The sequence below is a fragment of the Squalius cephalus genome, assembly GCF_949319135.1.
Source record: "Squalius cephalus genome assembly, chromosome: 20".
NCBI classification, from domain to species: domain Eukaryota; kingdom Metazoa; phylum Chordata; class Actinopteri; order Cypriniformes; family Leuciscidae; genus Squalius; species Squalius cephalus.
The window spans coordinates 18,355,194-18,378,607 of NC_137141.1; the positions used below are offsets into that span (position 1 = coordinate 18,355,194).

At 36.2% G+C, this 23,414-nt stretch overlaps 1 protein-coding gene across 4 annotated transcripts in view; it reads right to left on the reverse strand.

Annotated features, from left to right (window-relative positions):
• Positions 1–4,514: 4,514 nt before the first annotated feature.
• hspa12a (heat shock protein 12A) overlaps positions 4,515–23,414 on the reverse strand; it is a 39,968-nt gene continuing 21,068 nt past the window's right edge. For 2 of the 4 annotated variants that reach the window (XM_079852911.1, XM_079852912.1), the window contains exons 7-12: positions 20,229–20,400; positions 15,276–15,362; positions 14,605–14,709; positions 14,188–14,446; positions 11,582–11,685; positions 4,515–8,404 (exon numbers count right to left, since the gene is read on the reverse strand). In XM_079852911.1, the coding sequence (XP_079709037.1) occupies positions 7,773–8,404; positions 11,582–11,685; positions 14,188–14,446; positions 14,605–14,709; positions 15,276–15,362; positions 20,229–20,400 (1,359 nt within the window). In that variant the 3' untranslated portion in view covers positions 4,515–7,772. The remainder of the gene's footprint in view (positions 8,405–11,581; positions 11,686–14,187; positions 14,447–14,604; positions 14,710–15,275; positions 15,363–20,228; positions 20,401–23,414) is intronic. The other 2 variants (XM_079852913.1, XM_079852914.1) reach the window with 1 other exon arrangement.

Sequence of the window (23,414 nt, forward strand, 5' to 3'; positions counted from 1 at the left end):
AGCCCTGGAAAAAGGACCCACAAATGGACAGTGAATGATATTAAACTACCTCACACACCCGGTTCTTTTGTTCTGTATACCAATGAAATGTCAGGTAACTCTAGACACATATAGTATTTCAAATATCAAAAGTAGTAGCCTGTGTGTTTTTGTTTGTTTTGTTTTAATATATAAATATATATTATATTTTAAATATATTATAAATATATATTATTATTCTACTATTTTTATTTGTATTATTTTCTAATTTAATTATTTCCTAATCATGCCGCAGCACTGGCGAGTCACTTGTCTACACATATAAATGACACTAGGGGGCAGTGTTGACTCTTTAAAAATTCTCCTTGCCTTAATGGTCAAATTTCATCAGATTTTATTTGTCGAATGCCAGGAATTACCACCACGATGCAGAAATTACGTTTAATAAATAACGAAGATGAGTAATTATTACCCCAAAGGTAGGCAAGAGTTTAGTTCAATACATATATGCCCATTTGAATTTGTATTTGGTGTGAGGGGTTTTGAATAGAGGGTGATGGGAGAACTTCCACATATTTGTTTTTTTTTCCTCAGGCCAGACAGAGTAGGCCCAATGAGCCTTTTGAAGTAAACAAGACCATGCTCTTGGATATGTTGATTTAGCTGTCATTTAATATTTTGCTTAATCAAAATAATTCTGCAATAAGTCCCAGTAGATCTGTCACTCTTCACATTAGCAATTGCGCTTTTGTACCAAAGATCATAATCGTTCTATGGCTGCTAATTACTGTCTTTTTGAATTCTTGTGTCGCCATCTTGTAGTCATAAAGCCAGGCAATGTCATATAGCCTACAGTCAGTCTCAACAAGTGTCTTCAAGAGTTTTAATTGTTCATAAGCTGTATGCTCAAATGTGTCAGCCCAGTCTAAAGAGGACCAAGATGTCCTTGATTTCAAATAATAATTATATATTCTTTCTGGAACAAGAAAGAAGTGGCATTTCTCTTTTGAACTGAATCAGTCAATCTTTGCAGGACACAAGAGTTAAGTGGCCACTTCTGAGTATAAAAACCTTCCTGAATGGAACAGGTTACAGTTCAATGTCTCATACATCATAGCTCATTACTGAAGGGACTAAAATGTACTCTCGCCCCACCAAAAAAGGACCCTTTTCCCTCTATAAACAAAAGCATATACTCTTGACAGATCCATAGAAAATTAATAACGGCTTCTAAACTCTTAAAATCTGGAGCCATTATGTACTTTAAGTTGATGTGTCAATGAACTAAATTAAAGTATGTGAGAATATTGATTTTATTTGTGTATAGAATGGTAGAATTTACAGATGGCGAATAAGGCTTTACAATTAAATGGCTCTTTTCAAATAGGAACAGTGGATGTACATGACTGAAGAAATACTGCATGTTGAATTGCATCTGGAAAAGATCTGCTAAGTCAAGGTCTCTGTAGATTTTTCACGAGGTAGCACAAATATTTTATGTTTTTCTTTTTACCATTTAGAAATTGCTTTGAACAGGTGATGTAAAGTGTGTCAGAGTTCAAACGAGCAGCATCCAGATTTTTTCCAAACCTGTTAACCTTCACGAGGATGCCGACGCACTGAATCGTTCTTTGCTTAAATTAGTTTAAAGTTACTGTTAGATTTAATGTAATTATACCTTGATAAACTTATAGTGACAGTTGTGTCTTAATTTGTGTCAGGAGTTATGAAAATTAAATGAGTTGATCCCTTTAATATGAATTATGATCATCAGCCGCTCCCATTCAGTCCGGCCCTCTGGGTTTTTTTTAGCTCAAAATTGTGCAGATTTGGAGAAATATTGATAGATTCCCATATGTGTAAAATTATACAGAGGAGTAATATTTATAAATTCATTTAAGTTGACCCAAAATGCACGATGTAATCATTATGAGCGCTGGATACTCTGATGAACTTGTGTTTTCATTTCAAACTGGCAGCTTGGGGGTGCTGTATGCACATTTAGTCCACAAATGGCTCTCATGATGAACAGGCACATCATGTGACATTCCAGGAAGTCCCTTAAAGCTTCCAGAGATTGCTGTAACAGTGACACGCAGATAAAGACGTTTTGGAGACAGTAAGCACATGATTGCAACACACGATTGCAAAGATATATGATTTATCTGTTCTTCAAGCCATGTCAGGTATTTTCATAACAATAGGTTATATTTATAATGCAATGCTAATTGATATAGCCTTTATGATTGTGCAGAATACTAAAATAATATTATTTTCTGTTTGTTTTTTTATCCAAAGCCACATCAGATCACAGAAAGTTATTGAAAACACTTGACCTGCATTATAAAGTAAGTTTTGAGCAAAAACATGGTTTTAATCGAATAAATTGTCGTGTATTGATGGTGTGGCTAAACTAACATGCTAGCTTGCCCTAAAATGCGCCTGCCACCTAGCTGAGCAAATGTTATTTTTATGAATAATTTTGAATAGTAAAGCTCACTGAAATGTTTCTTTTTTTTCAAGAAGGTGAAGTGAGAAGTTTGATCAAAGAAATGAGGAATTAAATCTGAGAATATAAAGTTATCATTACTTATAAGAACAACAAAAGAAAAGAATAATTAGAGCCATAACCAGGCCGGAGAGGTGTGAATGTGTACAGGGAAGACTGTCAGGATCAGTTATCATTTTAGTCTTCTCAAAATGTCACATGACATGATCTTGAAGAACTTTTTTAGACTTATCTTTAGATTTGAAATATAACATGGTCAGACATGTGTCTGCAGTGCATTTCTAGAGTAAAACAATGCCATCTTTATTTTCATAAAGATTATACATTTCTAATAACTTTACAAAACTTTGAAGCTATTTATAACAAAATTTTTTTTTTTCATTATGACAATAATTAATTCTGATTAAAACTGCCAAGTGTCTTTTAGTGCAAAGGGTTCATGAACCATATCTGTTTTAGTTGCCATTTCTTGGGATTTGTTCAAAAGCGGGGGTGCTGACTAACAGGTTAAATTAAGGTTTAGGTTAATCTAAATTCCTTTTATAGTTCACTGGACAGCCATATTAACAATAACACCCAAGCAAAGTGCAGTACAACCCCCTCCCATATACTTACTCTATATGGAGAAATCTATTTAAACATTTGTGCTGTGTAATCTTTAATTACCATCACACTCTCAAGGTAATTTGTAACTATTTTACATTTTGGCAGATTGGTAACAAATAATTGGATTGATTGGATGATTAGATGGTTGAAATTTGCTATTGCTGTGATCTCATGTGAGTAACAGTTCGTCCCGCTCTCACACCAGTAAACACGTCATCAGAGAAAAGATGTCATTGCTAGAGGGAGGGGAAATTACTTTAAATATGAGCAAACATGAATTAAAATAAAATGATGTGCATGGTTACATCATTAATAATAATTCCATAAAAAATAAGACTGGTCAATTTTGATTTCATGAATGTTTTTTTCTTCTAAAAATGTACATTTCTGCACAAATCGCATATGTTTAACATGAAATCGTCACCTCGTAAAATTGGTAGTTTGGGTTGAAATTATGCATAAAATGGCAATACGGAAGCTCCATTAATGCGCATAACGAGCGATTTTCAAGTGGGATTTCCATTCCTCTTGCCACTATATTGAGCATTTTCTTCCATTCATAAATGGAATTTAGGCTATGCGTTCATTATGCCTTTCAAGTGTCTGGCAGATTTTAGTCTTTATGGTTATCTAAGAAAAATTAAATATAAATTTCATGAAATAATGACATTTTTAACTTTTAAGAAAGAATCTCACTGAAGAATTAGCCCCTCTCAGATTTAAAACAGAAGAATGTTTCAGCACAAGGTCACTCATTTCATACAGTACACAAGGAACTCAACTCGGACGTTTTTTGAAATAACACATACTTTTTATTGGGTGACATTTTGGCTGTTAGTACTTGGCATTGATTGAAATACAGTTGCAAATCTTTTTTGATGTGCATATGGCAAGAGCAGTGACACTTTATCCAATAATTAAAAACAAACCAGTAGGTATAGTTTGTGATTTTACACAGCGTCAGCTCTAGGGGTGAGCAGCCATCTTGGATCTAAGTGAATGACTAGGTGACTTTCAAGCATTTAAAGCACAGAATATAGCAAACAGTGAAATTCCTTAGTTTTTTTTCCACACCCTTTGACCTGGTCCACTTTTAGCTAAACCAAGTTAAATAAAATAATGCTGAAAAAGCAATCAAAATCAAATTCACAGTGAATTTTTAGCAAACGTCGCCCCAACAGGGATGAGCTTTAATACTTTAGACAGAGTGAAGAAACTGAAAAACAAAAGAACAAAATGATAGTGCTTTTTATGTGATTTTACAAGCATATCATAGCAATAACTACATTTTATAAAGAGGCTATACATTGTGTTAATCAATCAAATAAAAAAAATAATAATAGCAAAGCTGCCCATGAAATGGTATGGTGCAAAACAAGTTAAAAACAAAAGGAAAACTTTAAACCAGCAGAACAATATGTTTTAACATTCACCCTATCAATACTCTCAGAGCAAAAAAGGTGTGCTTACTTCACAAATCTGCACATGTTTGTAAAGGTGTATGTCTTTGTGTGTAATGTATATATCACACATGATGACATCCCTCCTTCTACTGCCTTGCACAGCCAATGATGAGAGAGTGATTTGTGGTAGCTCAGGTTTTATTATCCATTTAGTTTAAAATAGAATATTTAAATGAACCTAACCAAAAAAAATATTTACCATGTTTGTTTGGTCACTCATGCGAATCGTGCAGAGCAGATGCAATTATTTGCAATTAACCACATGAGCAGCAAATTCAGATTACATTTAGAGAAGCGTTAGCATTTAGTCTGTTGCTTGCTATTTTTCATTTTCAGTGATATTACATTGTTTGATGATATTTTATTCACAATCTGGCAGATGCTTTGAGAAAAACTTTTGATCCATCATGTTTTTGATCCAGGATCTGTGCTATTATCACACATTTTAACTGTCCTGTGCAAGAATGATTTGGCGCTTCTTGTCTTACGTTGCTATGCAAATCTATAGAAAAGCAATTGGCTGACGCATATTTTTCCAAGAACGCCAAAAATAACTGTTACATTGTTCCACATGCTGACTTTCAAAGAACATGTGAAAAAATGATGAAAATGTTCACCTTAGTGATCTAAAAATGTTAATTAATACAATTTCATAGCAACATTACAATTTTGCAGCTGAAGCTTTGACACAGACGCCACACTGGCAGAATAGCATGATGGAGCAAGTGGGAATCAAATGTGGAACGTCACATTGCAATACTTTATTGCTTTCATTTTTTAGCGTTGCATTTATCTCAGTATCTTCCAAACCTAAAGCACAACTATTGCCTGTGATTTGTGGCATCATCTACAGAATAAGATTTGACCATATACACACCATAAACTATCAGTCACCTCATTTCCCCAGACCAAAATATTCCACAATGTTACACGTCTTATTTCAAATGATAACTGCGAGTAAAGTTGTTAAGGTCAAAGGTTTTCAAGTCTTGTGATACTAAAAATAGAGCAACATAGGGGAGTCACAAAGCCGCATATGAGATTGGGAAATGGGAATTGCAAGTTATGAATTACAGGTTTGTTTAGGGTTAAGATAAAAAGCGAGTTTAAAATGGAATGATTTTGGTTGGGAATGGGATTAAGTTTCAGTTTTTGTGGTTTGGATTAGGGTAAAATCTGAATTTACTATCCATGTGAAGGCTGGTGAGAGTGGAAAAAAGAACGTGTGCTCTTAAGGCCTGCATACACACACTGCTCATAAAGCTGCTAATGCTAAAACAATGCTAAAAATCTGTACAATATCTTTAAATACTGTATATACAGAAATAAACATTTTCATTTGACACATATACTCCAAAATAATCTCCTAAATAAAAATACAAAATAAAAACAGAAAAAAAAAAATCAGTGGCATCTCTTTCTATAAGAGCAGGATTAAAGGCAACTAGCATATAGCGATGGCTATCCTTTCAAATCATGTTGTAGGTGCAGCTAGCGGATTCTCTGTCGCTGCCACTTCAAATAAATGATGATTTAAATTCACATTCTAGGATTTATGCTTTCTCACTCCGCTTAGAGCGACATACTGACCAACAATATGAAAAGATATGCTGCATTTTGGGACAAACGAAACGGCGCCCTAAACGTCTGCCAAGTGGAGTCGATGTAAGTGTCCAGAACTCCTAAAATGCCTTGACATGCATAAAATAAACACACAATCAAGATAATGAAACGTAAGAACAATACAAACAAAAAATATGAGATTTATGTTGTGTTTTGCCGCGTAGCACTAGTGTGAAAAACTGACAGTAATTTTGTCATGGACATCAGCACCTTTGTGATGTGTAGCGGTACCGGTACCGTTCTTGAGTTTCTGTTTCAGACTAACAATTTGGTCACCAGTCCAGCAGCCCAAACCATCTGCTTTACCTCCTCATTGTAACCTAAATGAATGAACTGGTTCTGGACTGGGCCTTGGAGGTAATAGGCCAGAGTTTCAGAGCAAAGCAGTACATTTCGTAAGAGAACAATGTTATATTGAGAGTATAAGACTGATGTAGCTGCCTTAACCTGAACTTGACTTGCTAAGTTAATACAATGTGCTATCCCAAATTGCACTACTAGCAATACGCAGCTGTATTTTGGCTCTATCCATGCAGAGTTTGCATCTCTGTGCAGAAAATAGCCATAGCCAGACAATACACAAATAGACTGTAATACAAGCATACAGAGAATAACGGACTGAGTCTAGATGAAGAGAGAGCATTGGTAAAAATGAACAGAATGAACTCAACTTTGACCAAATAGGAGAAATTCATTTCTTTCTTAAGTTGATTCCAGTTGTGTTTCTGGAAAATGAAATAACCGAATAAAATAACACGAATGGCACAGTTATTCAAGCGAATGTCACATGGAAAGTCAGCAAACATGGTGTATTAGTTGAGACTCCAAACCTACAAACTTCATCTCTTGCTCAATCTCTATTTTTAGTTTTCTCGTTCTTTTCTCTATCCTTCTACACTGCAAAAAATATTTTTAATCAGTATTTTGTCTTGTTTTCCAGTCAAAATATCTAAACATCCTGCATAACTGCATGAGATATTAAGACTATTTTTCACCATTTTATATTTATTACCCTGTAGTTTTTTGTTTCTTGTATGTATAAATCTACAATTTAGTGGTTAATGTTTATAACAAGAAAATAAAACAATTTGCAAATAAATGTAATTCAATACGCAACTGATTAAAAGTTTGGGGTCAGTACATTTTTTTTATGTTTTTGAAAAGCCTCTGCATTTATGTGATCAAAAATACAGTAAAACATTTATTTTCTGTAATTGTGTAAAAATATAAGTATTATTACCATTTTAAATTTTAAATTTATTCCTGTGATGCAAAGCTGAATTTTCAGCATCATTACTCCAGTTTTCAGTGTCACATGACCCATCAGAAATCATTTTAATATGCTGATTTGCTGCTCTTGAAAACAGTTGTTCTGCTTAATCTTCCGTAACACTATAAATGTCTTAACTGTCACTTTTGATCAACGTATGCATCCTTGCTGAATAAAAGTATTAATTTCTTTCAGAAAAAAAATGAAGCAATTTTAAAAGTAACAAATGGATCTTGTTTTAAGGATGTTGGGACATTTTTCTGGAAAACATGACTAAAATACTGAGTTTCTGCAGTGTTGTTTACTCATCCCTCATCTTTTTCTATTGACTAAGGAAATCGATGCTAGCTTTGACACTGCGAGCGGTCGCCACATCAATAGCCATAGCTCTTATCTCCGTGTCTCCGAACTGCATGAGCGTCTGGATCTCTCTTCGTGCCGCTGGACTCTCGGTACCGCTCACATCCAGCTTCAGCGTACCGCACTTCCTCACACCTGGGTCTGAGATGAAAATGGCAGACTCTTTTTCTGAGCAGTATACGTGGATGACAATCACCTGCTGTGACGGCTTCGCCGGCGTGTAGCTGCGTTTTACCGTTTCACCCAGCGCCACCGACTGATCGGCAGAGATGAACGTATCGAAAACGTCGGTGCACCAGCGCGTACCGTCCTTCACAAGCATCTTCTCGGGCGGGTGCTTCCCTTCTACAAAACGGTTAAGGACGCCAACGCCGTAAGTGAGCGGAGAGCGCCGCACCTTTATGACGCTGGGATCCAGGCCGAACAACACCGCCCCCTTGAGGATGGTCAAGCCCACATCATGCGGAATAATAATTCGGCTGCGGCCCTGAAGCATATTCTGAACCGCCTGCTGCAGCAGTGGAGACTCTGCGAATCCACCCACCAGGAAAAGGAACTTGATGTCTGTCACCTCCGGCCTGTCGAATAACTCAGCTGGAGGACATATAGAAGAACGAAAGCAGGGAGAGAAAGAGAAACATGATTTTGACAAACGTCATTACAAGATTTATTACAAAACAATTGAACTCATTGCATGTTACACATTCCTTTTCATAAAAATGCCAAAAATGCAGTTCATTGGCAGGGGTGTTTCTGCTTGTAGTTTTTGTTTGAACAGATCACAGCTGTGCTCAACCAACATGAGAGAAGTGGGACTGAGTTCTGACCCAGTTCTGTGTGTGCTGGAGTATTTTGGGCAGATGGTCGAGACTCCCCTGACTGGGCCAACGCATGCCCTAATTGTGCTTCCCAACGGCCCATTAGTTTATACAGCTTTGCAGATTCTACTCAAGGCTGGAATACACTTCACAACTTTTGCCCAGATTTTTGCCCCAATTTGCAGTCAGGAGTCGTCAATGCTAGCTGTCGAATATCATAGCCAATCTGCAAATATTGGGCAGAGAAAATTACGTAGTGTATGATGAACACAGACTACAATTTTTTAGCTTCAGACTATAGGCCAATTCGTACTGCACTGAAAGACGCCGACCAAAGTGAACAATCACCAGATTACAGATGACACACCATCCAAATGTCTGTTGGCGTTGGACGGTGTCTGCTGGTGCAGTGTGAATTGGCCTTTTGATTCCATTCCAACACAACATAACACAACATGATACAACATGATCACGCTCTTATTCATTCAAAAGCTTTTAAACCATTCAAGCGCGATAAGACACAAATGAGGCGGCAACGCAGTGCTGGTGCGTCTGTGAATCTCCTGTCGGTGTGACACACGACTTGTGCGCATTGAAAGCTGCTTAACACAGCGCTTGAACGGATGTTTTGTCGGGTATTCCTCGCAAGCAGTCTTATGAAGTCTTAAATGAACATAAAGAGTTGTGAGGAAACGTGTGTCAAATCCGTGTCCATGTGCGGCAGGTCAAAGAGCCTAATAAACCCGCTGCTGTCTGTCATTAAGGATAATCAAAGAACAAAAGAAAAGGAGAAAATCACGCACTGCTCTTGACTGAATAACTTTTGTAAGTTTTAATAAGGATTAATTTGTTTGTAATTTATAATTTATGCAGTGAAGACTGAAGTGTTTGATAACTTTATTCAAATTCTGTATATTCCTACCTGTTTGACCTACCCGAAAATCTTAAAGCACTGTTTACAGGGTTACATGGGTCAGAAACAACGAAAACAAAAACTTTTTGTGCATTTTGACAGGGCAAGTAAAAATCTGAACCGATCTATCTGGGCCAATAGAAAAATCTGAGCCCTGATATAGTAAATGTGACATTTATTATAATGGATTTATGTGAATATTGTTTTAAGTTCACTTCAATTAAAAGTCGTTATATTTTTTAAAGCCTAATAAATTAAAAAAATGATAGTTTTCAATTATACTGTAATGCTAATTGGCTATAATTAATGGCTAAAATTGAGAAAAAAAAAATCAATTTCATAGAGAGTATTAGTAGCAGTATTGGTATCGGTGATACCAATCTTCTTTCAAAAAAAGATGCCATTAAACAAATATTTAAATTTAATCGATTAAATACATTTTAAATCGGTTGACAGCACAAAAATGTACTGCATTGAATTCCATTTATGTTATGTTAATGTTATGATATTATATACAGCAATGTTATTGTTAACTAAAATGAAATTGAACTGAAACCTAAAAGAAAAGTTTCATTTTTGCTTTAAATAAATTTGTTTAGGCTTGCCATTTACAATAAATGATGTTCATCATAATTTATATTTGTTTCATATATTTTTCATTCCTATTCTATGCTGAATACGGTTTAATTAAAATTACTTTAATTAAAATACTAATAAAGTATTTTCTGTGGAATGAGGGCAAATAAAATACAAGTTTATAATGTTTGTAGCAGTTTCATTTTATTTACAGGTATTTTTCATTACAGTGCTATGCATAAGTTTAGACACCCATGCTAAAGTTGACTAAAAAGAGGAATAAAAAATCATCTTTTGGAAATTGAACTTAATGCCTTAATTAAAAAAATTCGGAAAAATCCAACCTTTAAGGACACCAATTTCCTTTGTGAATGAATAATGTATCGTAAATAAATAAATGTTCTTCCTTAAAATACAGGGTGCATAAGTTTGGACACCCCTATGTTAAATTCCCATAGAGGCAGGCAGATTTTTATTTTTAAAGGCCAGTTACTTCATGGAGCCAGGATACTATGCATCCTGATAAAGTTCCCTTGGCCTTTGGAATTAAAATAGCCACACATCATCACATAGCCTTTACCATACCTAGAGATTGGCATGGAGTACTTTCCATAAGATCATCTCTCAATGCAAATCAAACCAGCTATTAGGCTAACTGAAAAAAACCATGCCAATCTCTAGGTATGGTGAAGGCTATGTGATGATGTGGGGCTATTTTAATTCCAAAGGCCAAGGGAACTTTATCAGGATGCATAGTATCCTGGCTCCATGAAGTAACTGGCCTTTAAAAATAAAAATCTGCCTGCCTCTATGGGAATTTAACATAGGGGTGTCCAAACTTATGCACCCTGTATTTTAAGGAAGAACATTTATTTATTTACGATACATTATTCATTCACAAAGAAAATTGGTGTCCTTAAAGGTTGGATTTTTCCTAGTTTTTTAAATTAAGGCATTAAGTTCAATTTCCAAAAGATGATTTTTTATTCCTCTTTTTAGTCAACTTTAGCATGGGTGTCTAAACTTATGCATAGCACTGTAGTTCTGAATGTAATAATAAATTGTGACCTATACACGGATGCAACTTTTTTTGTTTTTTTCCCCCTCTCAACAATGCAATTTTGACCCGATGTGAAAGTGAGGTGCTGTTGCCATCTCATCTGACATAAATCAAGAAGCAGTCCAATCCCCATTAATGAAATCCCTTAATTATATACATTCTATTAAATATTGTATAATTAAAAGACATTTATAAGTCTTGTTTATTTCAATGGGTTTCATGACACATGTAGAGCACATGGCCTTCCATTAACACCCAAATCCGAACAACAAACACTCCCAATTTCACTAAAAACTCCAGAGATCTCAATTCTGTCTGAATCGGTACATTACATACAGGCATCGTCTGTCAATAATTGTAACTCATATGGCACATTGTTCCAGTAGAACAGGGCGAGTACTCACTCAGGTGTTGTATAATGTGGTCTATAGTTGGTTTGAACAGTGCATTCATTGCATCTGGACTCATTCTCAGCATTCCCTGCGAAGACCACTTCACAAAGTCCACACTGCAGAAGAGAGACAAAAAGAGAAACAGCAAGAGTTATAGACTGAAAATAAATAATAACAGTGTCCTCATTTGGCCTCGGTGCAGTTTAAAAGCTTTCTTCACATATAGAAGACTACTGAGCAACTTGATATTATTGAGTTTATGTAATAAGGTTTTACACTGCTATAAAAGGCAGCACATGTGTGCTAATAGCTGTGGTTTCCAGTAAACAGATGCACATATTCCCATAATGCAGCACAGTGCAGTGTGATGCAGGGCTGAACGAGTGCTCAGAGATGCCTGACTCACCTGCTTGTTGGAAAAACTGTCCCCTGAGAGACATAAGAGCTAAAAATCTATAACATGCAAGTTAGAGTAGTCTTGCTCATGGCTTTTGACTGATTACCTCATTACTGTGTTAGGAGGAAAGAATAAATTTAACTCTTAAATAATATAACAGCATGACATTTTTGAAAAAAATGCTAGAATGATAAAACTAGATTCTGACTAGATTCTTATAACTGGTTTTAGAAGACTACTATTTTAAGTCATTTTCAGAGAATCTTTTTGCTTGGCCGTGATGTAAAAATATTGTAGCCGGATGCATACAATTATAACTTTAACTTTGCCAACTCTCCCTCTCCTCTCCTCATCAAACACAATTATGAGTGTTTAGCACAAAGTCAGCAATCACACACACACAAACATGGTATTCATTTAGCTGACTTGGCCATCTTTATACAGGGCATGATGGCTAATTGAAAGCCTGTGTATACGGTATTGACAGCAGTCATGAATAGACAGATTAACTCTCCAGGGGCTGTAGGTCACACATGCGCAACCTCAAAAGAGACAGACAACAATTACCGCAAAGGCAGAGAGTCAGCAGGAAACAGTCCCCAGTTTATGGCCATGGAGAAAAACATTATATATATATATTTTTTTTTTTTTTCCTCCATGGCCATAAACTGGGGACTGTTTCCTACTGACTCTCTGCCTTTGCGGTAATTGTTGTATATTACTGTGTAGTGTATATATATACTGTGTGTGTGTGTGTGTGTGTGTGTGTGTGTGTGTGTGTGTGTGTGTGTGTGTGTGTGTGTGTGTGTGTGTGTGCGTGTATATATATATACATACATACATACATACATACACACACACACACACACACACACACACACACACACGACTTGACATTAACTTTTTGCTCTTTTTTTTGCTCTCCAGTCACTGTGGCTAGAAGTTTCCCAAAGTTACGAGATGTCGTCGAACTCAAAGCCAGTTGTCGACTGTAGACGCAGAGCTAGAGTATAAAGATTATTAAGTGTCGACTGTAGACGCTTGGGTGTTTACGAGAGACGCCCCAGGTAATTAGGTTCCAGGTACGTAAGAAAAATCTACCACACTAGTCACTCAGCATTTTCACTAGCCATCAATCAATATAATGGGGAAAAACTGCCATATAGATATTTTTTATATCACCTCATAATTTGACGCACAAATCCATTATACTGTTACACATGTTTTCTTTCTCAACTGTTTACATTCACTTAAAACATAACTGACTGTGTTTGCGTGAATACTCGCCAAGACAGGCATTTTGACATTATTTTGTGTGTATTTGACGGTTTAGGTGCAATAAGCAGCGAAAACAAACTCAATTTAGAGATGGCTTTATGTGTGCGCACTTTGGGTGTGACCACAAAATCTGCAGGAATGAGTAAAATTATGCGCATTAAGTGCAATCCCACGACAAAATTCAAGCCCTGTAACACCAACAATATTCATCCGGAGTAAATAAAACGAGCGAGTGAGGGGAGAAGGGTTTGTGTGTCAACTCGCTGTCGGAGAGATGAGAGAGTGAGAAAGCAGAGCTGGTATAGTGTATATATTCTGTGGAAAATGAGTATTGGAAGCGTTTCAGATATTTCAGTATCGATATGCATTGAAAAATCTATATTTCTGACAACACTACCTTGCACTTAGTTTATTATACATTTTGCAATTGTAGTCTTTTAAATAGGTACAGCTATTATATATAAAATTCAACCCACCAAAGTGGCTAATAGGAGTGACTGCTTTACAAGGCAACGCTGAAATCCACCCACATTTGGCGGGTGTTAATGTCAAGCCCAAGTGTGTATATAAAATAAAATATATAATAATCATAATAATAATATATATATATAGGATATATATACACACATATAGGATATAATGAAAAGTAAAATGTATAAATAATAATATTTATTTATTTCATAATTTATTTTAAATACACATGGATATTTAAATTATTATTTGAATGCAAGCAAAGTTGCAAATAAACTTGATAGCCAGTTGATCACAATGCATTTCTGTTTTATGGAAAAAGCAGCTTATTCCAAAGGGGGAAAAAACATAAATGTTTCAAGCAACATGAAAGTGGATAGATAATGACGAAACTGCCTGTAAATAATCTATGTTTGGTGCAACCTGACTGCACTGTGATCATGGGTGATTTCGGCCACATTTAGACACTCACTTGCTCTTCCTCAGCGCATGCTCCACACTGTGTCCTCTGAATTTCTTGTAGTAGTCGATGAAAGAGAAGGGCAGGTTAATATTCAGCGGGTTGCTTCGGTCAGGAGTTGCGGCCCTCTTACGAGACTCAAACGCGATCATCAGATCCACCCAGGCGGCCGGACGCTTGATCTTAAACTGGTCGATGAAATCCTGCCCGAATATCTTACATAGGAGCTTCTCAAATTCATAATCTATACCGATAGAGCCGTGCGGGCCTCCTACGGAGAGGATGGAAAGATGAAAATGATTTCAGATGATTGGAAATCATCAAGATTTTCAGTTATTACATATTTAAGAATAGCAGTTATCTTTTAAATAAAAGCTTGTTTAAGCTAAATGTGAGTCTCAAGCTACCAGTCATAGTTGTGTCTTGTACCTGAAGCTTTGTAAAGCTCCTTCAAGTGTCCTTCCGGCAGCCGGATCTGATGCACAGTGAGATCCACTGTCCCTCCTCCACAATCCACCACCACATAACGGTCACCTACAGCAGCAGAAACAACATTTGAGGCTCACCAGGAAAAAGAAATTAGTGGATCTACATCTTGTCTGGTGACATTTTATACTTTTCCACAAACTCTCTGCAGATGTTGGATGTGAGTGACGGAAAAGTCAGGCAAGTGCTTTTGCACGGTGTCAGGGGAACGGTGACCTACATTTAGGGTTCACTGGTTGGGATTTCAAATAGAAGTCTTTGGAATTAAAGTTTTATGTAGGTTTTGTAGATTATTTACTATATACAGTTCGCCCAAAAATGAACCAAAAAAAATATAATTATTTACTCACTAATATTTTCTTAAAAACATACAGGTGTGGAACAACATTCAGGTGAGTAAATGATGATGCGAGTCAGTCTCTTCATATCTGATTGGATGATTCTTAGCCAGAATAAGCTGCGTCGAGGTCTGTTTTTTTGTTGAAAGGTCTAGCTATTTGAGACTAGTGCATCCTTCTCAAGAGCTTCAGGCTTTCATAACTTATGACAGCAGCATTAGAAACAGCAGGAGCAAAATACTAAAAGAAAAGTGTGTGAGAAGACAAAGACTCTACCTTCAGTGAGTTCAGACCAGAGCTCTCCTATGACATTCTCCACCAGAAAGGTGCGGCTCTGTCGGTTACGGCGCACATGCTCCTTGGCTGGTTATTGACAGAGAGAGACAGGAAGTGTGTGTGAGAGAGAATGCAGCGTGAAGCTGTTTGTGTGTGTGTGTGTGTATGTGGCAGTTCTATAGGCAAGGCGACAGGATGAGAAAGGAACATGGGCTGCATGTGATTTCTTTAAGCAGGGTGATGCTGCTGGAAAAAAGCAGACTCCTTTATTTTCAAGGAAATTTATGAATTTAAAGAAAAGCAGTAAAATAGCTGGCATTTTTATGTTATTTACTTATTTGAAACTTACATTTTAAAGGGATGCACGATATTTGAAACTGCTAGCTGATCATTATTTTCATGTTGCGGCTGATAATAAAATTATATTACATTTTTGTCCAAATAAATAACAACTAAAACACTAACTAAAATCAATCATTTTAAATGCTACAAGTCATAACATTATAATGCACAATATATATAAAAAAAGGATATTTATTTTGCTATTGATTCCATTTAACAGTGTTAAGAAATTAGATGTTGGATGACAGTAAATGTAATTTATGTAAAAATGTGAATAAAAAAAGAAAAAAGAAACGAGCATGCATAATTAAATATCTAAAATCACCTTTGTCTAATATTGGATGAACATGCAACATCCTTTTTTATCTTTCCACAAATATTTGATTGAAAGACTTGCTCTCTTTTTCACTTTTGTGAACTTCCTGACTGGAACCGGAATGCAAAAGTCTCTGTTCCTTCACTGCAGAGGGGGAGAGTGTCCTGGTCTGATAAAGGGCAGTTGGTCTGATGACATCAGAGGATAATGGCCATCCTGACAGTTGTAAACATTCCCAAACAGGAAGTGTTAGCTCTACAAGAGAGTAACTGCATGGAGACTGATGTCAGATGGACATTTCCTCCAACCCACAGAAAACAATGCAGACATTTTTTTTTTTTTCAGTACATGGGAGACCTAACTGCTCCATCTAACAGTGTTTTCACCACACGACAGACCCACATCTGAAATTCCTTTCCCACCCTGATAGCAAATTCACAACTCATTAGCTGCACTCACAGGGAACCACAGTCTAGAAAGATTATCAAAATATCAAGGCATTGAACAACATATGTGGACAAAACGATGCAACAAAAACCATAAACAAAATTATTTGGTTTTGTGGAAAAGTTTAGGAGAACATAATGTACTGTATATCAATTCTTCATTGATTCCTAAATGGTTACATTTGGTCAACCCTAATGATAATTTCAATTTGTTAATATAAGAAATGGACAAATTAAAATGGACTAACAATAAACTATTAGTTAATGCACTGTGAACTAACATGAACATTTTTATTAAGTAACATAAACAAATATTATTAAATGCTGTAAAAATACATTTACTCATTGTTAGTCTATGTTAACGAATTAACTAGTGTTAACAAATGGAGACATTGTAAAGTGTTAACGACAGTAGAGACATTTATAATGTTACAAAAGATTTCTATTTCAAATAAAGGCTGTTCTTTTGAACTTTCTATTCATCAAATAATCTATTCAAAGAAAAGAAAGAAAGAAAAGACAAAGAAAAAAAATTAACATGGTTTCCACAAAAATATTAAGAAGCGATAACGATGATAACGCCCGTTTCACACTGGACGTGCGAGCAGTGCCGAGGCAGCGCAGAAGCTGTGCGTATGCAGAGCGGGAGCAGCAAGTGCCCATTGTGCTTTCACAGGTTGAGTAAGCGAGCCCATTGGCTACTGATACAGCAGGAACCAATCAGCTGTGCCCTATAAATAACGATGTGATTACAAGCAGGTTGAGTTAAGGATCTATTGCCCTGCGCCATCTAGAGTTTCATGACAGAACTTTGTATTAATCTTAAAGTTAAGATATACCTCTAGTTTTAATCATTTAAACAGGCCTTTGATGTTTGGGTAAAAACACCTGGCAATAATGTGTTTTCGTTTAGTTTAGTTTTCTGAATGTCATATGGTGACCGTGAAACTGGGAACACCTCACTTATTGAAATGTGTTATTTTTCATGTTTACTCAGGTGCATTTTGACCAAGAACAATGCTCTGTGGCTTTAATTCAGCATAAGCGGCACAACAAAAATACAAATATACTTTGTGCTGAAATGATCGCCGCACTGCCAATTCTGCTCTGCCACGATTGCTGTAATCTGTTAACATGGGCACCGAAAAAATACAGGCGTAATAAGAAACACCAAATCAGGATCATGAGACACTGAAGACTGGAGTAATGATGCTGAAAATTCAGCTTTGCCATCCCAGGAATAAATTACATTTTAAAATATATTAAAATCGAAAACAGCTATTTTTAATTGTAATATTTCACAATATTACAGTATTATTGGTCAAATAAATACAGCCTTAGTGAACATAATAGACTACTTAAAAAACATTAAAAATGAACATCAAAAAAAAAAAAACATCTAATAAATTCTGAGAGACATCCCTCAGGGCATATTATCTCCTGCCAGTCTCTTTAGAGATGGCGTAGATCTATGGCTGTCGCCTCACACAACTGCTTCCCGTCTCAGGCTCTCTTAAAATAACCATGTTCAAATATACAGACTATCAGAGCACAAATACTACGACTGCTGCTAAAATAATCAATAAACACTCCTTTGTCCTTCATTCTTTTTCTCTCTCTATCTATAGAACAGCATATGAGCACATGTAATTTTAGACTTTCTTTCTATGCATCATAATCTCTTTTTTCACCATGCCACCATTACTTCAACAATTGCTGTCATCTTTACTGCACAAAATCCATCTGGTCAAATTCTTTCTGTGTCACTTCTTTTGTAAGGTTTAGAGTTACAGATGTGCTTGCTGATGTCATCAGACTGAGGTCACTGATGTCACATGTCCCCTGATATAGTATTTTACAGGAATGATAGTTCTGCTTTAGCTGTTTCAGACATACAGTTAAATGGACCAAATAACATTCTCATCATAACATTCTTAAATGTTGACATCAACCAATAACAATTAAACTCTTTACAAATGTGGTTAATTGTGCAAATGGTTCAGACACAGATTGTTAACATTTTTTGGTATAATTAAAATTGTTTTCTTTCCAAGGGAATGGAAGGCATGACCTCAAACAATTACATGATTATGAATAAATGTGCATGCAAACTTCAATAGAAAGAGAGAGAGAGAGAGATAAATGTATGAGGCAGGGGGATTGTAAATTTGCCGAAGCTGTTTCTCATGCTGGCATCACCATTCAGCAGTGGTCCAAATGACTGTTGCCTTCTGAATGCACATGAAAAATTACTTTTCAATGTCATTTCTAAAAATCACAGACCACTGAAATACAATGCATTTTTTAATACAAAGCAGACTGTGTATGTGCATGCGCTGTCAGTCGGTCATAAGGACATGAGCAGGGCAATGGAGGTGAACTGGAATGGACTGGAAGGGGAAAGGAGAAGAAGATGCACTCGGCTCTGCTTCTATACAAAAGCACCTTTACTTCTGAGGTTTGAATTTGAGTGTGTGACATAAACTGGCAAAACATACCATGTCCTGATTTACTGTGGAATGTAATGAGGTGTTTCTTCAACTATGGGCACTTTAAATTAATTTACATATTTTAAGATACAGTGTACAATCCAAATTCAAAGTAAAAAAAAAAAAAAATGACACAAAATAAAAGATAAATAAAAAAAATAAATAGCTGAATTATAAAATGTAAACATTGGGAAAGTAAAAGTGTCCATAGTTGAGTAACCATCTGTTCATGTATGGTTGTAAATACACTACTGTTTTGGGGTCTGTTTCTCATGCTCACCAAGGCTGCATTTATTTGATGAAAAACACAGTAAATAATTTTATATTTTATCCTATTTTAAAAAGTAATTTATTCCTGTGATGGCAAAGCTGATCTTTTTTTTTTTTTTTTTTTGGTGCTCAAGAAACATTTCTTATTATTATCAATGTTAAAAACCGTTGTGCTGCTCAATATTTTTGTGGAAACCATGATACATTTTTCAGGATTATTTGATGAGTAGAAAGTTCAAAAGAACATTAAAACATTATTTGTCACTTTTGATTAATTTAATGTGTTCTTGCTGAATAATTTCTTTAAAGAAATCTTACTGACCCCAAACTTTTGAACTGTAGTGTATATGTGATACATCTATTTACATTATGCAGACAAACACATGCATGAGGAAAGGTCGAACAAAAATATATTAGTCATCTAAAATGAGCTTAAATTAAACGCTATTCATCTCTCCCTTCCTCACTCCCACTGATTTCTGAATGAATCATCAGCTGCTCCCTCAATGCGGTGAGAGTTTAATAAGCATTCTGCAGCTCTAGTTTAGAAGTAAACTCCATTTCAGTGCTAGTTTAAGTTGAATAATTTACATTTCAATTTATAGCACTGTTTTGGGAAAGAGTGGATGTTGTAAAAATTGGGTCATTTCATATTGAAGAACAGAACATCTTTACAGTTCACTGCTTTACTATATATCGCAAAAAATAAATAATTTGTAACTTTCTGGTCTTTCTCACTCTCAAAAAGACACACCATGACTAGCCGAACAACTATAGCCCCCTATAAAACTGAATTTTCAACCATACCAACAGCAGCATGCCCAGTTTGTTCACTCACTATCTGAACTTTACTAATCTGCCAAGCTGTAATTTGACTGGCTTACTATTCACAGTAACTTATGCCTTTTGAAGAACTAATCACTGGCCAGGTTAGTGGCATCAAAACACATGGACAACATTATCTACAAGCATTTAAGTGCTGTAGCATAAACTTGAGCATAACTAGAAGAGTATGAGTGTGATTTGGTTTATCCTCATAGCAGAATGCTATGCACCTGTAATATGGTAAAAGACTGTATGTGTAGCTTACCCTGGGTCATTCCCCCCCCAACGTTCTCCGTTGGGCTGTAGCCGTTCAGGGCTGTTTTGGTGCCCAAATCAACCATTTGGTGGAGGCGGAGCTTCCTGCAGTAAATGGACGCAGCCTCTGGTTCCAGAGCAATGATCAGCTGATCAGGGTTGTCTCGAGAAACCAGACCAGCCTAGAGGAGTACAAAACACCAAATGACAAGACATTAAACCAGGAATATGAAACCCAGGCTCATATTTGCTAAAACCATGTGAATGAAGATAATAAATTTTTACTCGTTAACTTAATAGTATTTAACCTGTTGGAAAAGAAAAAATATGGCGCCGGTGTATGTGGCATGCCGGCTCGCTGCTCGAAGCTCGCTGCCTTCGGCCCATTCTCCCAGATTCTCCTTTGACGATCCCCTGCTACCCTCCTATCCGTGTTCGCCGCGGTGGAGCTACTCTTCTTTGAATAGAGTCTCTGCTCCCGTTATCTCTGACTCTGTACCACCTTCCAGGATGGCTCTGATTAATGCTCAGTCGCTAGTCAATAAGACGTTCATTTTAAATGACATTTTTACTACCCACGACCTTGGATTTTATGTGCATCACAGAAACTTGGACGAATGATGGTGATGAGTCGTTTCTCTGACTTGATTCCGGCAGGCTGCACATTTTTGAATTCTCCTCGCTCTTCTGGCCGCGGGGGTGGTCTAGTGGTAATTTTAAAAAATAGTTTTAGTAGCTACTGTCGTTCTGTTCCATCTACAATTTACAGTAGCTTTGAAGTACAGCTGTTGCGATTGGAATGTGATGATCCTGTTCTGTTAGCGCTGGTGTATCGGCCCCCTCACCTAGTGAAAGATTTTATAAATGAATTTACTGCTTTTGTGGGTGAATGTGTAACTAATTATAACAATATTCTTCTGCTCGGGGACTATCCATGTGTGCTGTCAGTCAAAACCTCTAACAATGGAGTTTTTAAATCTCATTGATTCATTTAACATGGTTCAGTGGGTGAAAGATCCTACGCATACTCATGGACATACTTTGGACCTGGTTCTTTTCATGGTTTTTCCATTACTGATGCTCAGGTTTTTGATACTCTGATCTCAGATCATATGCCTGTATTTTTTTCTAATCACTGCTCCTCTAAAACCTAAGAAGTTAAAACCTAAAACTGAACCATGGCTCAATGTTAACATCTGCTCTCTGAGGCGAGCCTGTAGATAAGCAGAACGTAAATGGATAAAGGATCAATTACAAATTTCCTATGAAATGCTCAGAAACTGTTTTGGTGCTTTTCAGAAAGCTATGAAGTCTAAGTGTTTTTCTAATTTAATCACAAAAAAAAAAATCATCATAGTTCTAAAGACTTATTTTCTGTGTTAAATTCTGCTCTAAATCCTCCTGTAAATGTGATTTCAAATCCCTCAGTATCATTATGTGAAGGTTTCTCAAGGTTTTTCTGTGATAAGATCACCTCTCTAAGATCTCAGTTACAACCATCTGCTAATGTTCCACCTGAACTTTGTTGTTCTTCAGCCATATGGAGTGTTTTTGACCCAGTTTCTCTCAGAGAAATTATTGACCATTTGAAACCTTCCTTCTGCTCTCATGATGTTCTTTCTCCCCGTATTTTTAAACAGATTTTTGATTCAGTTGGACCCTGTTTGGTGTCTTTTCTGAATAAATGCTTGTGCTCAGGGACTATCCCTGATAGCCTAAAACAAGCTACTGTTACACCTCTTCTCAAGAAACCTTCACTTGATGATAGGGATTTTAATAATTTTCGACCTATCTCTACACTTTCTTTTATTACCAAAGCATTGGAGAAAACTGTTCTCATTCAACTCCAGTCTTTTCTTAGCTCAAATCAAATCTTTGAAACTTTCCAGTCTGGCTTTAAGCCTTTGCACAGCACCGAGTCGGCTTTATTACGGGTTTTTTAACGATACACTGTTAAGTGACTTGACTCTCTGCTTTTGATACAGTTGATCATAAAATTTTCTTTTCCCGTCTAGAATGTTTTGTGGGCATCCAGGGAACTGTCCTCAGTTGGTTTAAGTCATATTTAACGAATAGAAGTTTCTCTGTTATACTGGGCAATTTTTCTTCCTCGCCTGCTCAACCCTCCTATGGAGTGCCGCAGGGTTCAATTCTCGCACCCATTCTTTTTTCCCTGTATTTACTTCCTCTGGGCTCCATTTTCAGAAAGCATGGTGTATCATTTCACTGCTATGCAGATGATACCCAAATGTATTTACCTCCGAAACGCAACAACCATGCTGCTCTGAAATCTCTTTTTGCATGCCTAGATGAAGTGAAAATGTGGTTCTCTCAAAATGTCTTATTTCTGAAGGAATCTAAAACCGAGGTTATAGTCTTTGGCCCCATTAAAACTTTAAGAGCAGTAACATTGACCTGGATTACCTTGCTCCTTTTACTTCATCCTGCATTAATGCATTAGGTGTTTTCTGGGATCAGAACCTCAAATTTGAAAAACAAATAAATGCGGTGATTAGTTGTTGTTTTTTCCAGGTACGTCTTCTCTCAAAGATTAAATTCTCTCTCTCTGAGAAAACCTTAGAGATTGCTATCCATGCACTCATTACATATCTTTTGGATTATTGCAACTCTCTTTACTATGGCATGTCCAAATACTCTATTGCTCGTCTCCAATTAGTACAAAATGCCGCTGCAAATTTCCTCAAAAGAAAACGTAAATTTGATCACATTTCTCCAATTTTGAAAACGCTGCATTGGCTACCTCCTTAAATAATCTGGCACCGAGCTACTCCGTCCGAGCTACTCTGTCCATACAATCCCACACGAAATCTGAGGTCTGTTGATAAGAGACTTTTATCTTAGTCTCTTTTTTTTATCAGACCTTATAGTAATTATCGTTAACTAAAAAAAAAATTTTTGTAAAAATTGTTAATTGAGATAAAGCTGAAATATCAGATAAAAAATAAAAAAAACTACACAAAAATGAGAAATGTTGACTGTATGTAACTGAAATAATAAGTTTAAGTTTTAAATTACTAACTGAAAAAAAAAAAAAAAAAAAAAACACTGGTCACGCACACAAGCATATTTCTGTCTATATTATTATAGGATGGCCACACAATCTATAGGCAATTTAAGATATTTCATAAATATTTTCTAATAAAACCATTTCAGAAGCCCCCAAACTGTTTTAGCT